The 19,079-nt window shown below is 41.1% G+C and overlaps 2 protein-coding genes across 2 annotated transcripts; both read left to right on the top strand.

Moving 5' to 3' along the window:
• Positions 1-1,384: 1,384 nt before the first annotated feature.
• On the top strand, positions 1,385-4,446 carry rps23 (ribosomal protein S23). Its single transcript, XM_022215840.2, has 4 exons — positions 1,385-1,476; positions 3,103-3,262; positions 3,743-3,863; positions 4,258-4,446. The coding sequence occupies exons 1-4, from the start codon at positions 1,473-1,475 to the stop codon at positions 4,402-4,404; spliced, it is 432 nt and encodes a 143-aa protein (XP_022071532.1). The 5' UTR covers positions 1,385-1,472; the 3' UTR covers positions 4,405-4,446.
• A 2,880-nt stretch (positions 4,447-7,326) lies between these two features.
• LOC110966471 (dynein axonemal heavy chain 12-like) lies at positions 7,327-18,596 on the top strand. The gene is made up of 13 exons (XM_022215842.2): positions 7,327-7,481; positions 8,912-9,076; positions 9,956-10,005; positions 12,204-12,338; positions 12,406-12,564; positions 12,863-13,108; positions 13,444-13,615; positions 13,703-13,808; positions 15,684-15,863; positions 16,418-16,546; positions 16,648-16,776; positions 17,959-18,112; positions 18,176-18,596. The coding sequence occupies exons 2-13, from the start codon at positions 8,940-8,942 to the stop codon at positions 18,349-18,351; spliced, it is 1,773 nt and encodes a 590-aa protein (XP_022071534.2). The 5' UTR covers positions 7,327-7,481; positions 8,912-8,939; the 3' UTR covers positions 18,352-18,596.
• The last annotated feature ends 483 nt before the right edge of the window (positions 18,597-19,079 follow it).

The raw sequence follows: 19,079 nt of genomic DNA, 5'->3' as shown, positions 1-19,079 counted from the left end.
GCGGCTCTACTCCGAGCTCCCTCCGGATGTCTGAGCTCCTCACCTTATCTCTAAGGCTGAGCCCAGCCACCCTACTGAAGAAGCTCATTTCAGCCGCTTGTATCCGCGATCTTGTTCTTTCGGTCACTACCCAAAGCTTATGACCATAGGTGAGGGTTGGAACGTAGATGGACTGGTAAATCGAGAGCTTCGCTTTACGGCTCAGCTCCCTCTTCATCACGACGGTACGGTACAACGCCCGCATTACTGCTGACGCTGCACCGATCCGCCTGTCCATCTCTCGCTCCATTTTCCCATCACTCGTGAACAAGATCCCGAGATACTTAAACTCCTTCGCTTGGGGAAGCAACTCCCCCCCAACCCAGAAGGAGCAATCCACCGGTTTCTGGCAGAGAACCATGGCCTCGGACTTGGAGGTGCTGATCCGCAACTCTGCCGCTTCACACTCGGCTGCAAACCGCTCCAGTGCGTGCTGGAGGTCACGGTCTGAGGACGCCAACAAAACCACATCATCTGCAAAAAGCAAAGATGCGATCCTGAGGCCCCCAAACCAGACACCCTCCCTACCACGACTGCGCCTTGAGATCCTGTCCATGAAAACCACAAACAGGATTGGAGACAAGTGGCAGCCCTGGCGGAGTCCAACACCCACCAGAAACGTGTCTGACTTAGTGCCATACATGTCAGCTACCATTTGCTGCATGTCTCTTGGTATTATCTGTGTCAGTTAAGGTGCAAAAATATCCCTCAAATATCCCAAAAAATGAATTTAATCGTTGCTTTTCATGATTAAAAAAAAAGGCTGATGTATGATTGATGGTCCACTACAACATAGATGTAATTTTGTATCGACTCTGGTGCAAAAAGGCTTTGACAGCAGCAACTGTAAGTTCTGTATGTCACCATAGTTAAGCATGTAAAGATGCTGATATTCACCATAATAAAGGCATGATTTGCTAATTCCATGACAGGAGATATGTGACATTACCTAAAATTAGTTAAATAGCCCACATATATCAGTATCGGTATCGGTTGATATCAGAATTGGAAATTGAGAGTTGGACAATATCGGCATAGTGGTGATTGGCAAAAAAGCCAGTATCGGACATCCCTAGTGAAAATATCCATCCATCCATTCTCTATACACCGCTTTATCCTCCTTAGGGTCGGGGGGGGGGCTGGAGCCTAGTGAAAATATGAAAACTGGATAAATAAAAGAGTAACAAGACATACAAAATATTGCCATATTGAAGTCATAGATTGTATATTTAAAGCACGTACAGTATATGACTAAAGTTGTATTGTACGTCGCTTTGGACAAAAGCGTCTGCTAAATGAAACTGTAGAATTGTAAAGTTGCATAATTTCAAACAGGCAATTTTGTTGGCACGCCTCGTTAGGGTCCTCAGAGTAGACATTGCCGCGGTGCATCCTGGGTCCTTCCTTTCCAACCCAGGCTCGCTTCTGCAATCATGGGTACGGCTCAAACTTCATCCGAAATATTGAATAATTCTTTACAAAGCGCTGTTTTTTCTCAGTGGTGTTGTATATAAACAGTTAACGGACTGCTAAGGGCTGTTTGTGTCGGTAAAACTCAGAGTTAGATATTAAAAACTGACCGTATTTGTGGTTCGTTTTCCTCGCAACGTGGAGCGGCCATGACATGTCCGAGTTGCTAGCGGCACGTTAGCGGTGTTAGCTTAGCATAGCGTCCTTTACTGTTACGGTTAAGTCTGATCCCACACTTTTATAGTTTTCAGATTAAACAGATAACTTAATAAAATGGCTTTAGAGTTGAACTATTTGTGCAGTTCTGTCTTTACAGCTAGATATTGAGTGTTTGTATAGCCGATTAGCCTAGCAGTAGCGCCGCTCGCTGCTAGCTCTGTGGAACATTTGTGAATATTAATTGGATATATAAAGTGAAGGGCTGTTTTTTGCGAGACTATGTCACATTTGTTCCAAGTGGTTATCATCAGTCAGGTTACTCAGACGTTAAATCAGCCGTTTGTCTGACTTTAAATTATTGAATCGATGATTTAAGCCTTCGCGTAGCTCGATCCTTTGGTGAATATTTGTGCCTGTTTAACATTGTAAAGTTTAGCTGATGAGCCTTAGGGCTCTGTAGACACGATACTCTAACTCGTTTTTAGTGTTGTCTGAGCTTCTCAAGTTTTTTTTCGTTGAAACTGATAAATATCTAACGTTCTGTGACCAACTGAGCTTCTTCCTGACCTTTTTTGTGTTGAGAACTTGGATTTCTCACAGCCAAGAAGTGGATCTAAAATGTGTTAAATTGTGTAAACTGTCTGTTTGGGTCAGACTATAGGAGTTTTGGGCAGATCTACCCATTTCACTGTATCTTAACAGTCAGAGGGAAATGGGTTGTCAGATCTTGGTCTGAAAGGGTTAACGTCAGATTACTTGGTAGTATCAGGAGTGTACAGATTTATCTGAACGACTCACTCTGATATCAAGCATGTTTTATGTTTAAGAGTTTAAATCAGGATGGTTATGATGATATGCTAAACATTGTAGCCCTGGAGACTGATATTAGCCATTGATATTAATACTGGCATTAGGAGTCATATTTCTCCTTCATCGTGCTGTTTGTAATGACTGTGTGTGATGCTCTGTTATTTTCTAGTCTAGTAGTGTGCACATTTGACATCTGTAATAATGATGCAGATCAAATTCTAAATCTGTTCCTCACTGGCATTGCTTGCATTTTGACTCTTCTCAGTGAAGTTGCAAGAGAGATTTGTTAAAGAAATGTGAGGACAGAAAAGGCAAAGCTGCCAAATGAGAAATCCTTAATTCAGTACCATCAGTCTCAGGTGACACTACTTAGTTACTATCATGAAATCACCCATAGTGCTGCGTACACAGAAGGGACGCGTCCATTAGAATATAGAAATACTTTATTTTTGCATTTGCAAAGGATTAATAAAGTATCAGTTTTTGCACAAATGTCATGAGTCAATTTCTTTTACTTGCAGCAGCACTGCGAGGTTCTGAGATGTAGACATTTAAAAATATTTGTCAAGAATGCTACAAGACATTAGGCTGAAAACTTTATTTCCTATTTTTTCTTTCTTACAGGAAAGTGTCGTGGTCTGCGTACTGCCAGGAAGCTCCGCAATCACCGCCGTGAGCAGAAATGGCACGATAAACAGTACAAGAAGGCCCATTTGGGCACTGCCCTGAAGGCTAACCCCTTCGGAGGAGCTTCTCACGCCAAGGGAATCGTTCTCGAGAAAGTGTGAGTACTTTGTGACCTGCTGAAGTTCAAGTAATATCACAACACTAATCCTGACCCAACAGCAGAGAGCCAATCATTTTTAGGCTTTGATCTCTGCTTCAGATAGAACTGATGCCCATGTGGGTCTCTTTAAAGCTTTTTAACCAGAGGTCCTGACTCAAGTCATTCCACTGGATGTTGACCTCTGAATTAAGTTGTTGTTACTGGAAGGATTGTTTTGTATTGGTCGTGTTGGTTAGAGAAAGTCTGCTGTCACTGTTGAAATATTGTGTTAGATATATTTCATAGAGTTTAGGGTTTGTTTGCAGCATTTTAAACCTTTTTGTTCTCAGTCCTGGCATTGAATTCCACTTCCTAAAAGCTGTTTAACATTACAATTTGTCATTTAGTGACCTTTACTGGACAGATGAAATAAATCTGATGTTGTACATGTCAGTTGTTTTGAAGTTCAGTGTAACAGTGGTTGTTTCCCCTCTGCAGTGGTGTGGAGGCTAAGCAGCCCAACTCTGCCATCAGGAAGTGTGTGAGAGTTCAGCTCATCAAGAACGGCAAGAAGATCACCGCCTTCGTCCCCAATGACGGTTGCCTCAACTTCATCGAGGTAAACAACAATGAAAAGTAGCCAAACACAGTTTAGGCTTCATGTTTATGTCAAGGGTCTGCAGCAGAGAAGATGAGCTGAATCTGTACTCTCAGCGTCATATGCTTCTGCTAAAATGTTTGATCCTCTCAGTATTCCACAGCTTGTATGAAATTCCATTGACCTGGTGTCTGTAGGTTCTACTAGTCCTAAAATGTTCTAGTTACATCAACATCTTTGTGAAATAGAGGGTTTTTTTCACCGTCATTCATGTCATAAATCGGATTTAAAAAAAAAAAAGTTTTCTTCCTCTTAAAAGCTCCTGGATGTGATTTAGCTTTTGTAACCATGTAAGAGAAGCGTTGGTCTTTGTCCATCCTGACATTCTCTCCCTTCTCTGCTTGTGGTCCTGCAGGAGAACGATGAGGTTCTGGTGGCAGGTTTCGGACGTAAAGGTCATGCCGTGGGTGACATTCCTGGAGTTCGTTTCAAGGTGGTCAAAGTGGCCAACGTGTCTCTGCTGGCGCTCTACAAAGGCAAGAAGGAGAGACCCAGGTCATAAACTGTAGAGGCACAAAATGAAATAAACGTGTTTTCAATTACAGTTTGTTTCGTGTTCTCATTTGTGTCAAATCTTATTGTTCTCAGATCATATTTTGACAGGAAATGAAGGCAGCAAATATATTTAGTAACAGATTTTTTTTTCTTAAACACCTAGGAGTCTGACCCGTTCATTAGTAAGACAAAGCCATGATAAGATGCAGCTTACAAACATGAAGTCCAGGTTGTGGTCTGGCCTGTGTGAACTATTAGAACTGAAAGAATAATCTGTTGGAAACTGGTAAACATGATGTATAACTGGGTCACAAATGGGTTTAGAGATACAATGGTCATGTGTGCATTGAACAGGTGGTTTTATAAACGTGTTTGTTTATGGGGGCCAGTCAGCTTTGGTAACTGCAAATTTGTTAAGACAGTTTGTGTGGAAGTGCATCTCCTCCACATTAACTAAAAAGGGGGTGGAAGACTTTTGTACCACCGAATGACAGACTCTGAGGTGCTACCAGATGTAATAACGTTTATAACACGTGTTCTTGTTTTCACTCAAATACAGAGCAAAATGTCCTGTTAAGTCTTTTGTTGGCAGACGGAAACTTTTTCAGGAAACAAAATGAGTCAGTGAGCAGCAACGAGCTAAAAACGAGCATGTGAACTCGATATTGGCTTGGTTTTTTTGGTTGTTTTTTTTTGTCTGAACAAGTAACCTCTTTCTTTAAAACTGAGGCTGCAGATGAAGGTGACGGGTTTTTCCATCTCAGATCCTCAGGGGCTTTCTGCTCCACTGGCTCAGATCTGTTTGAAACTTTATAATTATCTGGATATTCAAAATGATCGCTGAGAATTTGAATGCTGATGTACTTTCTGGGGTAATTGATCGAAAAACAAATAAAGTTTATCAACTTTTAGGTTGTTTTTTTTTGCACATTGAAATTTGAGGCCATGTTTGGTTGAAAATATCTCAAACTATCGAAGATTTAAGTCTTTTATATTGTGTTTATGTGGTTCATATTTGTAAATAAGGTTTCATTTAACTAAACCAAACCTGCAGTCGTTAGTCCATTAATCACTTCGCTAATAGCATAAAAATTAACCTGAAACTTTTGTGATGGCTGATTTATTGGCTGATTCTGCTGTTTATCTTCTTTGATTATCATTTTTATGAACTTTTTTTCAATATTTTCTGACATTTTCTAAACAAAACATTAATACACTGCCTGTCCCCAGAATATATATATGTATACACACATATATATATGTATATATATATATATATATATAGATAGATAGATATATTTCATTGGACCACTGTTAGCTTTGAGTACAGCACTCATTCACCGTGGCATCATTTTGATAAGCTTCTGCAATGTCACAGCATTTATTTCTGCCCAGAGTTGGATTGATTTTCTGCAAAGGTTTGGTACTGATAATGGGAGAGTCGGACCACTGCACAAAGTCTTCTCCAGAACATCCCAAAGATTCTCAGTGGGGCTGAGGTCTGGACATTGTAGAGGACTATCTCAGTGTGACCCCATCAATCCTGGCATCGTCATCTTGGAACATGCTCGTGTTATCAGGGAAGAAAAACTCCAGTGATGTAAAGACCTAGTCATTCAGTATCTTCAGGTATCAGCTGACCTCATTCTTTGGGAACATAACGTTGCTGAACCTGACCAACCCCAGATCATAACCCTAACCCCCACTAGCCGTGATGAGTTCATCACTTCATCCACCTCTCTTCTTACCCTGATGCCCCCATCACTCTGGAACAGGGTAAATCTGGACTCATCAGACCATATTTGTTCCTGGAAGATGATGGTTCTCTACTATCCTTCCAGTTTTAATGATGCATTGGAGGATTCTTAACCTGATTTTTATAGTTTAATCTCCTTAGTTGTTTTCTTTGCTTGATGCAGGCCAATAAGTTGACCCTTCCCAGACATATTAACATCCTTTCCATGACCACAAGACATGTCTTCCAACATGGTTGTTGAAGAAATGAGAAGGTCCTCACCACATCAGCTGGGGTTAAATAAGTTGTTGTCATCACTGCAGTAATTATCCAATGGAAGGCTCTAAACTATTTGTTTAGTTAAATTCAGGTGGTGACTTTTTATTTGGACAAACAGTGTATATGAGGGAGGGAATCTAGTAGACAGCATCCCCACAACTCTAGCTAGGATTACCTACAAGTTCTAATAATTTTTAAAGGTTTATCCAAAGGTTTAGAGAAAGATGTCTATGGTTTCAAACATGCTTCAATAAGACAAAACATTTTAACTGCAACATTCAGAGAGTTTGGAGAATGTTCCCAGGCCCACAGGTTATAGTCCTTGATCATGGCCTGTCTTGTTTTAGGGGTGTTGTTGAGAGAGAATATTATGTAAAGTTCCCACAAATATTTTACAATGTAACATGAGAACAAAGAAATATCATGTTTGGGCCTAATTGTTGTCTAATGTTGTTATCACCAAGGAAGTTTAGAATGGCTTTAATCATCCATCATTTAATCAGAGCATCCTGGGAACAAACAAAATGATTTTACTCTCCAAGCATTTCTAGAACTTTGCAGAACTTTCTCAAAATTTTTTAAGAATAAATGAATTCTAGCTGGGAGATGAATGAACAATAAGAGGCACATGTACGACACAGAGGGCGGTGAACTGTGCTGTAATGTTTCCCTCAGAGTCACCATGATTGTCTCACTGCATGAACTTTTCTGGAGCAGCTAAATATAGAAGCAGGTGTCAGATCGCCCGACCCAGAGCGCTGTAGCCGCACAGCTGAAACATGGAGGTCCCTGAACCTCCACCTGCAGAATTATTACACTTTCATGACCCTCCTCTGAAACATATTAGTGTTCATCTTGAGAGTAAATAACATGCATTTATGTGTCGGTCATACTGTTCAGACACCGAGTGGAGGATCAGGGAAGCACCAGAGACGCAGTGAGAACCCATGTGGGCACAAAGCTCTGGTTTCAGACCTCTCCTCCTCCTCTTACTCCTCCTCTTCCTGACAGCTCTCAGCAACAACAACTTTGAATCTGCAGGGACAGAGCGACCCAACACAACCCACAAGGTAAAAAAAACAAAGTGAAGCTGAAATATTTCTCAAGTTTTGGTGATCAGTTTGCTGCCTGTGTGGTTTAAAGTCTGGTTGAGGTCAGGAAGACACTGACTGCTGGACCTTTTGCCTCTTTTACAATCACTTTTCACCTCACGATATGAAGGTTATTATTATTCCTGCTTCCTGATACTGAATATTAAGGTTTGTATGCTTAAGTGTTCCTTTGTTCTGGATCTGTTTAGCTTGTCTTAGACCCTTTAAGTTGAAACGAAGAGGACTCTTTGCGTTATTTTTTCAAACTGCAGCATTGGTCTAACCTGAAGTCCTGAAATGAGAACACTCCTTTTGCTCTCAGTTCCTGATGAGATGTTGGAAAACTGCTCCATGCTGACATGATTCATGCTGCCAGTCTCCCATTTCACCACATCCTACTGGGCTCACATCTGCACACTGGGCAGGCCACAAACTCACTGTGATCTGATGCATGACCCTGCTGGAAGGCGGTTAACTGTGGTCATAAGAGGACGTACATGATCAGCACCAACACTCAGACAGGCTGCAGCATTCAAACCATGACTGGAGGTTTTAAAGCTTCAAAGTATCAGCAAATAATGAAAGTCTCACATGTCTCCAGAAAACGACTTAACTCAGCTACAAAGACGGTTCATTTCATCACCGTTTTTAACTCCTGTGTTTGACTCGTTTTACAGTGTTGTAGTTATAAAGTCAGTTCTTTAGCCGTACCAAACATCAAGCTGGAAATCACAGTAAGAATCGCAATCTTCTTCAATGGCCAAGTACGTATATAACATACAAGGAATTTGGTTTTGGATGTTGGTGTCACCCTACAAAAAAAGAAAAATCAAATAATAACATAAGTATCACCAAAAAAAAAGAAAAAGAAAAAATACAGAGACATTTACAAATCTAGAAAATAATATATACACAGTAGTGCAAAACGACAATAGCCAAAGTGAGAACAAAAGCTGAAGTAACAATGTAGTACAGTAATATAGAGTCAGCAGTATTTTAGCTGAAAGTGACTGCTAGTTAACTGTTGATTTTCTGCTACTATTTCACTCTCATGCTGCTGTATGACAAACAAACCATAGAAATGTATGAACGAGAACAGCTTTATTATTAATTTGTCTGTATTAAAGTACAGAATATATGAGCACAGGGAGCAGGAGAGAAACAAACAGATGTTTACACCATTTCTGAATCTCTCTTAACTTTACATTTTCAACATAGCTCTGACTTATGAGCAAACTATCAAAGCTCATGGCAACATTAGCCACTAACGCAAAGGCTTTCCCTGTTGTTGTGGAAGCACTACCATCAATCATTTTTTTAATGATAAATAAAAATAATTGGTGTCCACACAGCTGTATGGTGCAGAATCACACCGTTTGGTTGAACACAGCCTTGATGATCACACACAGGGTCAGGACAGTCTACGTGGACATCATCATGGAGTTTGATGGATTTGGGATGGAGGATGGGGATGATGAAGACGATGCAGCAACTCAGTACATGATTGAACAGAGTCTGCTGGAAAGCAACAAACACAAGGAGACAAAGAAAGAGGAGACGACACGACACAGCAGGTCAGCACAACACATTTACATTCTGTAAATGACCCAACAGATGTGATCATTCTGCAGTGTTTAGCATTTCTCCTTCTTCTGAGGGCTTTATTGGAGGGCAGCATCAGTCAGAAGTTTGAAGACACCTGGTAGTTCAAAGGATTTTATTAGTTTTACACTGTACAACAGAGCTTTAAAAAATACTAAACATGACTCCAAACTGTTCTGTCTGTTAGCTCATTTGTCTAAACAAATTTATTTTACTGATTTCACTGAATCACTTAATCTTCTACTGATTTACTTTACTATATCAGATATAGACTTTTCTGAGCTGTAAGATTTTATTTACAGGTGAGATAAATCAAACTAGTTGAATGCATCAATAAATATTTCTATTGTGTTAAATCAGTTTTATTGAGTGAAAGTATTGATACTGACTTTTAATCTGTAATTACTTGGTTAAAAGAGCAGTGAAGCTTTTTGTTGTTATTTTTACACCAAGTAGCTTATAAAAGTATAGTAAATATAACTCAAATATAAATGTTATAGCTAATATTCTGTGGTTCAGTTTCCGTGCAATTACATTAATAAAATTAATTCAACTTACCGAACTTCCTTTTAGTCTCCATTTCAATTGTTTGATTAACAGAAATACTGCTTTATTGATCATCTGACGGAGTGATAAGCTGGTTTTACATTACAGTATATAACAATAATTAATTCATATTTAAATGTGATTTATTAACAAAGACAGTGCTCACTGAACAGACTTAGAGGACAGTAATGGATCTAGAAGAGTTGTAGTTATTGATGTTGTTTTGCCATAATAATATTTAAACAGAATATTCCTGTTCAGTGTCACAGAGTTTTATTTTCTCTTGTGTTTTTCTTTCCATGCAGCTCTGGGCCTGAGGACGGCATCACCCAGGTGTTCACTGCTATCAGACAAGGTGAGACAAAATGTGGTTTGTTATTAAAGAAAGCAAATTAAACTATCAGGTATTCAAATTTTAGCCTTCCTTGGTTAATGTTTGAGTTAGTGATAGTTTGCAACTGAATAATATGTTATAATACCAGTTCTATCAGATGGTTTCCTATAAGCATGGCTGTAACAGAGACCAAAAAGTATAGTCAGAAATACACACGTGGACAAAATTGTTGGTACCCCTCAGTTAAAGAAGGAAAAACCCACAATTCTCACTGAAATCACTTGAAACTCACAAAAGTAACAATAAATAAAAATTTATTGAAAATTAAATAATCAAAATCAGCCATCACTTTTGAATTGTTGATTAACATAATTATTAAAAAAAACAAACTAATGAAATAGGACTGGACAAAAATGATGGTACCCATAACTTAATATTTTGTTGCACAACCTTTTGAGGCAATCACTGCAATTAAACGATTTCTGTATTTGTCAATGAGCGTTCTGCAGCTGTCTACAGGTATTTTGGCCCACTCCTCATGAGCAAACAGCTCCAGTTGTCTCAGGTTTGATGGGTGTCTTCTCCAAATGGCATGTTTCAGCTCCTTCCACATATGTTCAATGGGATTCAGATCTGGGCTCATAGAAGGCCACTTTAGAATAGTCCAACGCTTTTCTCTCAGCCATTCTTGGGTGTTTTTGACTGTGTGTTTTGGATCGTTGTCCTGTTGGAAGACCCATGACCTGCGACTGAGACCAAGCTTTCTGACACTAGGCAGCACATTTCTCTCCAGAATGCCTTGATAGTCTTCAGATTTCATCGTACCTTGCACACTTTCAAGACACCCTGTGCCAGATGCAGCAAAGCAGCCCCAAAACATTACTGAGCCTCCTCCATGTTTCACCGTAGGGACAGTGTTCTTTTCTTCGTATGCTTGTTTTTTGAGTCTATGAACATAGAGTTGATGTGCCTTACCAAAAAGCTCCAGTTTGGTCTCATCTGTCCAAAGGACATTCTCCCAGAAGCTTTGTGGCTTGTCAACATGCATTTTTGCAAATTCCAGTCTGGCTTTTTTATGAGTTTTTTTCAGCAGTGGTGTCCTCCTTGGTCGTCTCCCATGAAGTCCACTTTGGCTCAAACAACGACGAATGGTGCGATCTGACACTGATGTACCTTGGCCTTGGAGTTCACCTTTAATTTCTTTGGAGGTTGCTCTGGGCTCTTTGGATACAATTCCAACGATCCGTCTCTTCAATTTGTCATCAATTTTCCTCTTGCGGCCACGTCCAGGGAGGTTGGCTACTGTCCCGTGGGTCTTGAACTTCTGAATAATATGAGCCACTGTTGTCACAGGAACTTCAAGCTGTTTAGAGATGGTCTTATAGCCTTTACCTTTAAGATGTTTGTCTATCGTTTTTTTTCGGATGTCCTGGGACAATTCTCTCCTTCGCTTTCTGTTGTCCATGTTCAGTGTGGTACACACCTTTTCACCAAACAGCAGGGTGACTACTTGTCTCCCTTTAAATAGGCAGACTGACTGATTATGAGTTTGGAAACACCTGTGATGTCAATTAAATGACACACCTGAGTTAATCATGTCACTCTGGTCAAATAGTTTTCAATCTTTTATAGAGGTACCATCATTTTTGTCCAGGCCTGTTTCATTAGTTTGTTTTTTTAAATAATTATGTTAATCAACAATTCAAAAGTGATGGCTGTTTTTGATTATTTAATTTTCAATAAATTTTTATTTACTGTTACTTTTGTGAGTTTCAAGTGATTTCAGTGAGAATTGTGGGTTTTTCCTTCTTTAACTGAGGGGTACCAACAATTTTGTCCACGTGTGTACTTATCTAAGAGCAGTTGTATGGAGCAAAGCTTAACAGTTCTGTGGTAAACTTTACAAAACAGCCTTTAGGTAACCTATATATTTAGATTAAATCAGTTCTTATCAGTCACACTACGAACAGCTTTGCATTTAATCTACAGAAATGTAGTTGTTAAGGTGTTAAATGGTTTTATTTCCCACACAATTCCTTCTATGTTGTCATAAACCAGATTTAACAAACATTTAACTGCTGTTGTTGCTGACAATCGCTTTTTATCCAGACGGTTTTACAATTGATTCTTGATTTGTGATGAGAATCATTAGCAGTCCAAGCCAGTGTTGGTACTGAGACCTGTTCCAGTTTAATGTCCTCATCCATTGGTCTCTGCAGGCGACGAGAAGCTGCTGAAGGATTTATGTGTCCGACAAAAAGACAAGTTTTTACAGACAGATGATAGAGGCTGGATGCCTCTCCACGAAGCAGCAGCTCAGAGCAACCAAACCATCCTGGAGCTCACATTTAAAGGTTTGTATCAGCTTTATTGACTCTGTGCAGCTTTACAGTAACACTGATCAGGTGTGATGGTCTCCAGCTTCAGACCCAGACTCCATGGAGTGTCGTACTCTCTGTGGTCAAACTCCTCTCTTCATGGCAGTGGAACAAGGTCTGATAGAAAATGCCTCCTTCCTGCTCAAACATGGAGCCCAGCCGGACAGCCAGGACAACAATCAGGACGCCCCACTATTTGTAGGTAGGCTGAGCGACATTTCACTGCCTCGGTGCCGGTTCAGCTGCTGAATCTCCCTGTTCCTAGAAACAGGAACAGTGTATGAAGTCAGGGATCGACCTGGTAGCCCTACTGTGATGAACCTGTGTCAGAGTGATTGCAAGGGCAACAAGTGGAGAGTGAGTGAGCACAAGGTTGGGTTCAGAGTATTTTCTGGAACGGATCCCAATGTTGTTCAGGCTTATTTACAAAATAAAGAGGAACAAGAAGCTGTGGGGGAATCCATCTTCAGCTATGAATCATGGACTATTCTTCTCTGCAGCCATCCGTTCAGACCGCACCGACCTGGTGAAGCTGCTGCTCCTGCGGGGCTCCAGGGTGAACCAGGAGGGCTGCCATGGCCGCTGCCCCCTCCACGAGGCCTCACGACTGGGCAAAGTGGGGCTGGTCACCATGCTGTTGGAGGCCGGAGCACGGCCGGACCCCCGCAGCCACTACGGCCTCACACCGCTGGCACTGGCTGCTCAGGAGGGACACGTGGAAGTGGTGGAGACCCTCCTGAAGAGAGGTGAGAAGCTTCAACCAGGCAGTTTGGAGGCTGAACAGCTGATTGCTGCCACAGCAGGAATGTTCCATTTTGTTAATATATGACATCACAGAAACATCTCATAAAGCATGTTTTTTTGAATGTTGGTTTGAGAACAGTCCTCCTTTCCCCCTAGAACATAGCCTGTGTTCCTGACAATATCCTCTGAGTGTTTAAAAAAAACATGATGCATTATTGGAAACGAAAACCTTCAAAAAATTCTTAAAACTTGTAGGTAATGTTGGGAACCCAGTCTTTACAGAGACAGATATATTATTGTGTCTTTCCCGACACTTAGCATGCTGTTTGTCCTGTAGGAGCCGACGTCTTGTCTCAGGCCCAGGATGAGGCGTCCATCTTGTTCGAAGCGTCTGCGTCCGGAGATCCAGCCGTCATCAGGCTGCTGCTGGAATATGGCGCCGATGCCAACATCGCCAAACACTCTGGACACATGCCGATCCACCGAGTCGCACACCGAGGACACCTGCAGTAAACTGTTCATCACATGAGACAATGTTTTTTTTTTTAACTTTCTGACAATTTTATCACATTTAAACTTGTGTGCCTCTGTGTCAGGGCTCTGCAGCTGCTGCTTCCGGTCACCTCCATGTCTGATGTAAATGATAGTGGGATGAGTCCTCTTCACTCAGCTGCTGCAGGAGGACACACAAACTGCATCAAGGTGTGTGTATATACAGTGCCTTGTGAAAGTATTCGGCCCCCTTGAACTTTTCAACCTTTCGCCACATTTCAGGCTTCAAACATAAAGATATAAAATTTTAATTTTTTGTCAAGAATCAACAACAATTGGGACACAATCGTGAAGTGGAATGAAATTTATTGGATATTTTAAACTTTTTAACAAATAAAAACCTGAAAAGTGGGGCGTGCAATATTATTCGGCCCCCTTGCATTAATACTTTGTAGCGCCACGTTTTGCTGCAATTACAGCTGCAAGTCGCTTGGGGTATGTCTCTATCAGTTTTGCACATGGAGAGACTGAAATTCTCGCCCATTCTTCCTTGCAAAACAGCTCGAGCTCAGTGAGGTTGGATGGAGAGCGTTTGTGAACAGCAGTCTTCAGCTCTGCCCACAGATTCTCCATTGGATTCAGGTCTGGACTTTGACTTGGCCATTCTAACACCTGGATACGTTTATTTGTGAACCATTCCATTGTAGATTTGGCTTTATGTTTTGGATCATTGTCCTGTTGGAAGATAAATCTCCGTCCCAGTCTCAGGTCTTTTGCAGACTCCAACAGGTTTTCTTCCAGAATGCTCCTGTATTTGGCTCCATTCATCTTCCCATCAATTTTAACCATCTTCCCTGTCCCTGCTGAAGAAAAGCAGGCCCAAACCATGAGGCTGCCACCACCATGTTTGACAGTGGGGATGGTGTGTTCAGGGTGATGAGCTGTGTTGCTTTTACACCAAACATATCGTTTTGCATTGTGGCCAAAAAGTTGGATTTTGGTTTCATCTGACCAGAGCACCTTCTTCCACATGTTTGGTGTGTCTCCCAGGTGGCTTGTGGCAAACTTCAAATGAGACTTTTTATGGATATCTTTGAGAAATGGCTTTCTTCTTGTCACTCTTCCATAAAGGCCAGATTTGTGCAGTGTACGACTGATTGTTGTCCTATGGACAGACTCTCCCACCTCAGCTGTAGATCTCTGCAGTTCATCCAGAGTGATCATGGGCCTCTTGGCTGCATCTCTGATCAGTCTTCTCCTTGTTCCAGGTGAAAGTTTAGAGGGACGGCCGGGTCTTGGTAGATTTGCAGTGGTCTGATACTCCTTCCATTTCAATATGATTGCTTGCACAGTGCTCCTTGAGATGTTTAAAGCTTGGGAAATCTTTTTGTATCCAAATCCGGCTTTAAACTTCTCCACAACAGTATCTGGGACCTGCCTGGTGTGTTCCTTGGTCTTCATGATGCTCTCTGCACTTTAAACAGAACCCTGAGACTATCACAGAGCAGGTGCATTTATACGGAGACTTGATTACACACAGGTGGATTCTATTTATCATCATCAGTCATTTAGGACAACATTGGATCATTCAGAGATCCTCACTGAACTTCTGGAGTGAGTTTGCTGCACTGAAAGTAAAGGGGCCGAATAATATTGCACGCCCCACTTTTCAGTTTTTTATTTGTTAAAAAGTATAAAATATCCAATAAATTTCATTCCACTTCACGATTGTGTCCCAATTGTTGTTGATTCTTGACAAAAAATTAAAATTTTATATCTTTATGTTTGAAGCCTGAAATGTGGTGAAAGGTTGAAAAGTTCAAGGGGCCGAATACTTTCACAAGGCACTGTACATGTGTGTGTCAGTCTACAGTTTTATTTGATAATTCCATCATACCTACTTGTATAATGATGCTGATTGTAGTGATGAACCCACTGAAGCTGAATCAGAAAGGTCATGTAATCGTGTCTCATGTACTTCAGCTTTTATATAATATAATATCCTTGTAAAAGACACTTTTATCACTCTGTTTTTGTGAAGTGTTGTGCACCTAAATGTTCACCCTCTCCCTGAACTCCCATCAGGTCTTGCTGGATGCAGGTTATGACCCAAACTACATGCTCCATCCTTGGGTTCGCCGTAGCTATGACGATGAGAGAAAATCGGCTCTCTTCTTTGCCGTCACCAACAACGACGTGCCAACAGCAAAACTGCTGCTGGAGGCTGGAGCTATGGCTAACCAAGACCCAGTCAAATGCCTGCAGGTACCAGAGTGTGTGGATTCAGTGGACGCTTCGTCAGAACAAAAACAGCTTTCTTTTTTATTGTGATGTCGAACCAAAATGTGACTCAAAAATTTATTAAGAAATTTTCTGCATATTCCAAAACTTATAAAAGAACAATCTTCAGTTGAAAAACTCTTAGTCTCTGAAAGTGAGCTGAAGTCAGGCTGTGGTTAGCTTAGTTTGGTACAAACACTAGAAGCAAATGGCAACTGCTAGCCTTAGTCAGAAGTACCTGAAAAGCTCTGTAATTAACATCTTGATTTGTTGTGTGTGTTAATGTGTGCCCAAAAAGAAATGTGAAAGCAATATACAACGTAAGAGTTACTACTAGAACTACTTGTTGATGGGCATCAGACCGGGGCAGTTAGTACGAGCCGTTTTCTTGTTTCTGCCTGTTCAGAAATCAAAAACTTCCTCACCGCCTGTGTCTGTACATCCATTCTGTAGCCAGACATGGTGTAAAATTATTTGTCAGGAAGTAGTAAATTAATTAATCATGGATGTTTTGCTGTTTTGTTGACCATGTTTTCAAGGTTGCGCTGCGTCTTGGTAACTACGAGTTGATCAACATGTTGCTGCGATACGGAGCCAACGTCAACTATTACTGCAGAGTAAACACGACACACTTTCCCTCAGCGCTGCAGTATGCTCTCAAAGACGAGGTAATGTCACGACCCCGTTGTCAGTCTGCAAAACCTTTCTGAGTCAAATCAGCAGCTTTAGTTTCACTAACTTCACTCATGTTGTCTCTGATGTGTGTTAGGTGGTTCTCAGGATGCTGTGTAGCTATGGTTACGACGTGAAGCGCTGCTTTGACTGTCCCTATGGCAACAATGCCCACATCCCTGAAGGCTACGAGGGATGGAGCAACACTGTGATCAAAGACACAATGGTAGCAAACAGGGTGAAGCTGCCCTGTGCTAACTAGAAAGCATGGCTCTAATGGTACGTGCCCACAGGAGTGTTTTTGGACATGAGGAGTTGCACTGATTCCCAGTTTTTGATGCTTGAAGGGCGTGCGGGTAAACGGGCAGTTGTTCTTCACCAGAAAACCAGTACAGGCTATGCCCCCCTACAACCAAACACCCACTGCACCAGGATGAACCCTTATAAACCAGCGTGACAGCCTGTTTGAAATCTTTCTTATTTATTGTGAAAATAGTTCACCAAAATTTGAGTTTTCCCACCAAAGTTTACAACGTGAGATGAGAAATAAGCCAGCAGTTGCTGAATCTGTTGTCATTTTTGATCTACAACACCTAATCGTGTGAACCCCAAAACCCTGTGGGTTTGGAAGGCACACTGTAAATAACACCAGTCATCAGATACAGAAATGGTAAACAGAGAAAGAGTTGCTGTATTTTTTCTTTTTAATGGTCCTTAAACTACTCATCTGCGAGGTCCCTTTCTGAAAATTTTAAATGAGTTAAAATCACTTAATTCCATGTCTCATTTAAAAAAAAATGTCAAAAAGAAAAAGAAAGTTAATCTGATTCTGTTAAAAAATGAAAAATTCTGCACTCTTCAGCACAGCCGTGAGGCCAGAACTGACTCAGAGGCAAATAGTTATGGAAACAGAACTTCTTTAAGTTTATGGCTGAGATGCAGGCTGAGTTTACATTAGAATGAAGATGCTAGTAGTAAAACATTTAAAGTATATACATTCATTATTTTATTTTTTCCCCCCTTTATTGGTAAGACTTGTGGATATCTGAAAAGATGTTGTACAGGTTGATTCAAAGTTTCTCGTTGAACTAATATTTAAAGAAATGCGTAGCATTGTGACTTTGCTAACCTGTACTTGATTTGCACAAAGTAGCTTAGACTTCAACTGCATGCAGTGAGGTGCAGCCAATGTGACACCACCTCTGTACAAATGCAATGTGGTGCTACCAGGATGCATTGCACAGCTGTGTACATAGACAATGATTTGAAAATGTGGAAATGAGGGATCCTGTGGACACGTATCAGAACTTGCTCGTGATATTGTCACCAAAGTAGACCTGAACTAATTCCATTTTCTAAAGTAATAAGACACATGTAAATGCTTTCTGCTGTCTGTCTGTCAGCGCAGTTCTGTGAGGTGATCTCCGTCTCCTGGCTGAAACACCTGTCGGGTCACGTGGTTCGTGTCCTGCTGGACTACATGGACCATGTGACCCTGTGCTCCAAACTGAAGGCAGCTGTGATGGAGCAGAAGCAGTGGCCTGACATCTGCAGGCTGCAAGGTGACTCAAATAAAATCAGTGGGAAAATATGAAATGAATTTAACTTTTTCCTTTCCTCTACAGAAAATGCCCGGTGCCTTCAGCATCTCTGTCGCCTGCGGATCCGGCGGTGTCTTGGTCGTCTTCGTCTGCGGTCACCTGTCTTCATCAGCTTCCTGCCACTCCCGCCCAGGCTGAAAGACTACATCCTGTATCGAGAGTACGACCTGTGGGGCCGCCAGAGCTGCACGCCAGGCTGAGAGCAGAAAACATGAGACAATTCATTTAAAGAGTCAGCTAGTTAGCATATGTAGATACTCAGTATGTGCCAGGTTGACTGTTCTGTCATTCCCACTTATGGTTCTGATTTATAAATCCAGCTCTGTTACAAACACAATTTTTTTCAGCACACACACAAAACAGACAGCTGAATTTGGCAAGTAAAGTTTATTGGATTAAATTTCTTAAGAGCTCTGTAACAGTACATTTCTCCTTTGTGAGATCAATAAAGTCTATCTTATCTATCGATCGATCTATTGATCTGTCTATCTATCTATCTGAATATGACCTGGGCCTCAGATCTTTCTGTGTGGAGTTTGCATGTTTTTTCTGTGCATGTGTGAATTTTCTCTGGCTACTCTAGGTTCCTGCCACAGCCCAAAAAGTATCTGTAGGTGTGAATGTGAGTGTGATTGTTTGTCTCTATGTGTATCCCTGTGATAGACTGTTACCTGTCCAGGTGTCTCCTGCCTTCACCCTCAGTCAGCTGGGATAGACTCCACCCCCCATGACCCTGATGAGGACTAAGCAGTGTATAGATGATGGATGGATGGACTTTGACCTATACAGAGTACCTTTATGTTGTATTTTTACTTTTTTCTTAAGTAAAGGATCTGAACACTTCTCTCACCACTAGCATCAGTGTCTCCCTGAGGTTAGTGTTACTGAAACAAAGTAGTATGGATGTTATTTTATAGCTGCTGTGTGA

The sequence above is a fragment of the Acanthochromis polyacanthus genome, chromosome 5, assembly GCF_021347895.1.
Source record: "Acanthochromis polyacanthus isolate Apoly-LR-REF ecotype Palm Island chromosome 5, KAUST_Apoly_ChrSc, whole genome shotgun sequence".
NCBI lineage: Eukaryota > Metazoa > Chordata > Actinopteri > Pomacentridae > Acanthochromis > Acanthochromis polyacanthus.
This window is presented reverse-complemented; position numbering and strand designations above follow the sequence as displayed.

Excerpts from the sequence above, each read along its gene's own strand:
- rps23 (XM_022215840.2), top strand. Across the intron at positions 3,263-3,742 it reads GGAATCGTTCTCGAGAAAGT|TGGTGTGGAGGCTAAGCAGC; the intron begins GTGAGTACTTTG and ends TCCCCTCTGCAG. Across the intron at positions 3,864-4,257 it reads GTTGCCTCAACTTCATCGAG|GAGAACGATGAGGTTCTGGT; the intron begins GTAAACAACAAT and ends GTGGTCCTGCAG.
- LOC110966471 (XM_022215842.2), top strand. The coding sequence starts at position 8,940 with ATGGAGTTTGATGGATTTGGGATGGAGGATGGGGATGATGAAGACGAT. Across the intron at positions 13,809-15,683 it reads GACACACAAACTGCATCAAG|GTCTTGCTGGATGCAGGTTA; the intron begins GTGTGTGTATAT and ends AACTCCCATCAG. Across the intron at positions 15,864-16,417 it reads ACCCAGTCAAATGCCTGCAG|GTTGCGCTGCGTCTTGGTAA; the intron begins GTACCAGAGTGT and ends CATGTTTTCAAG.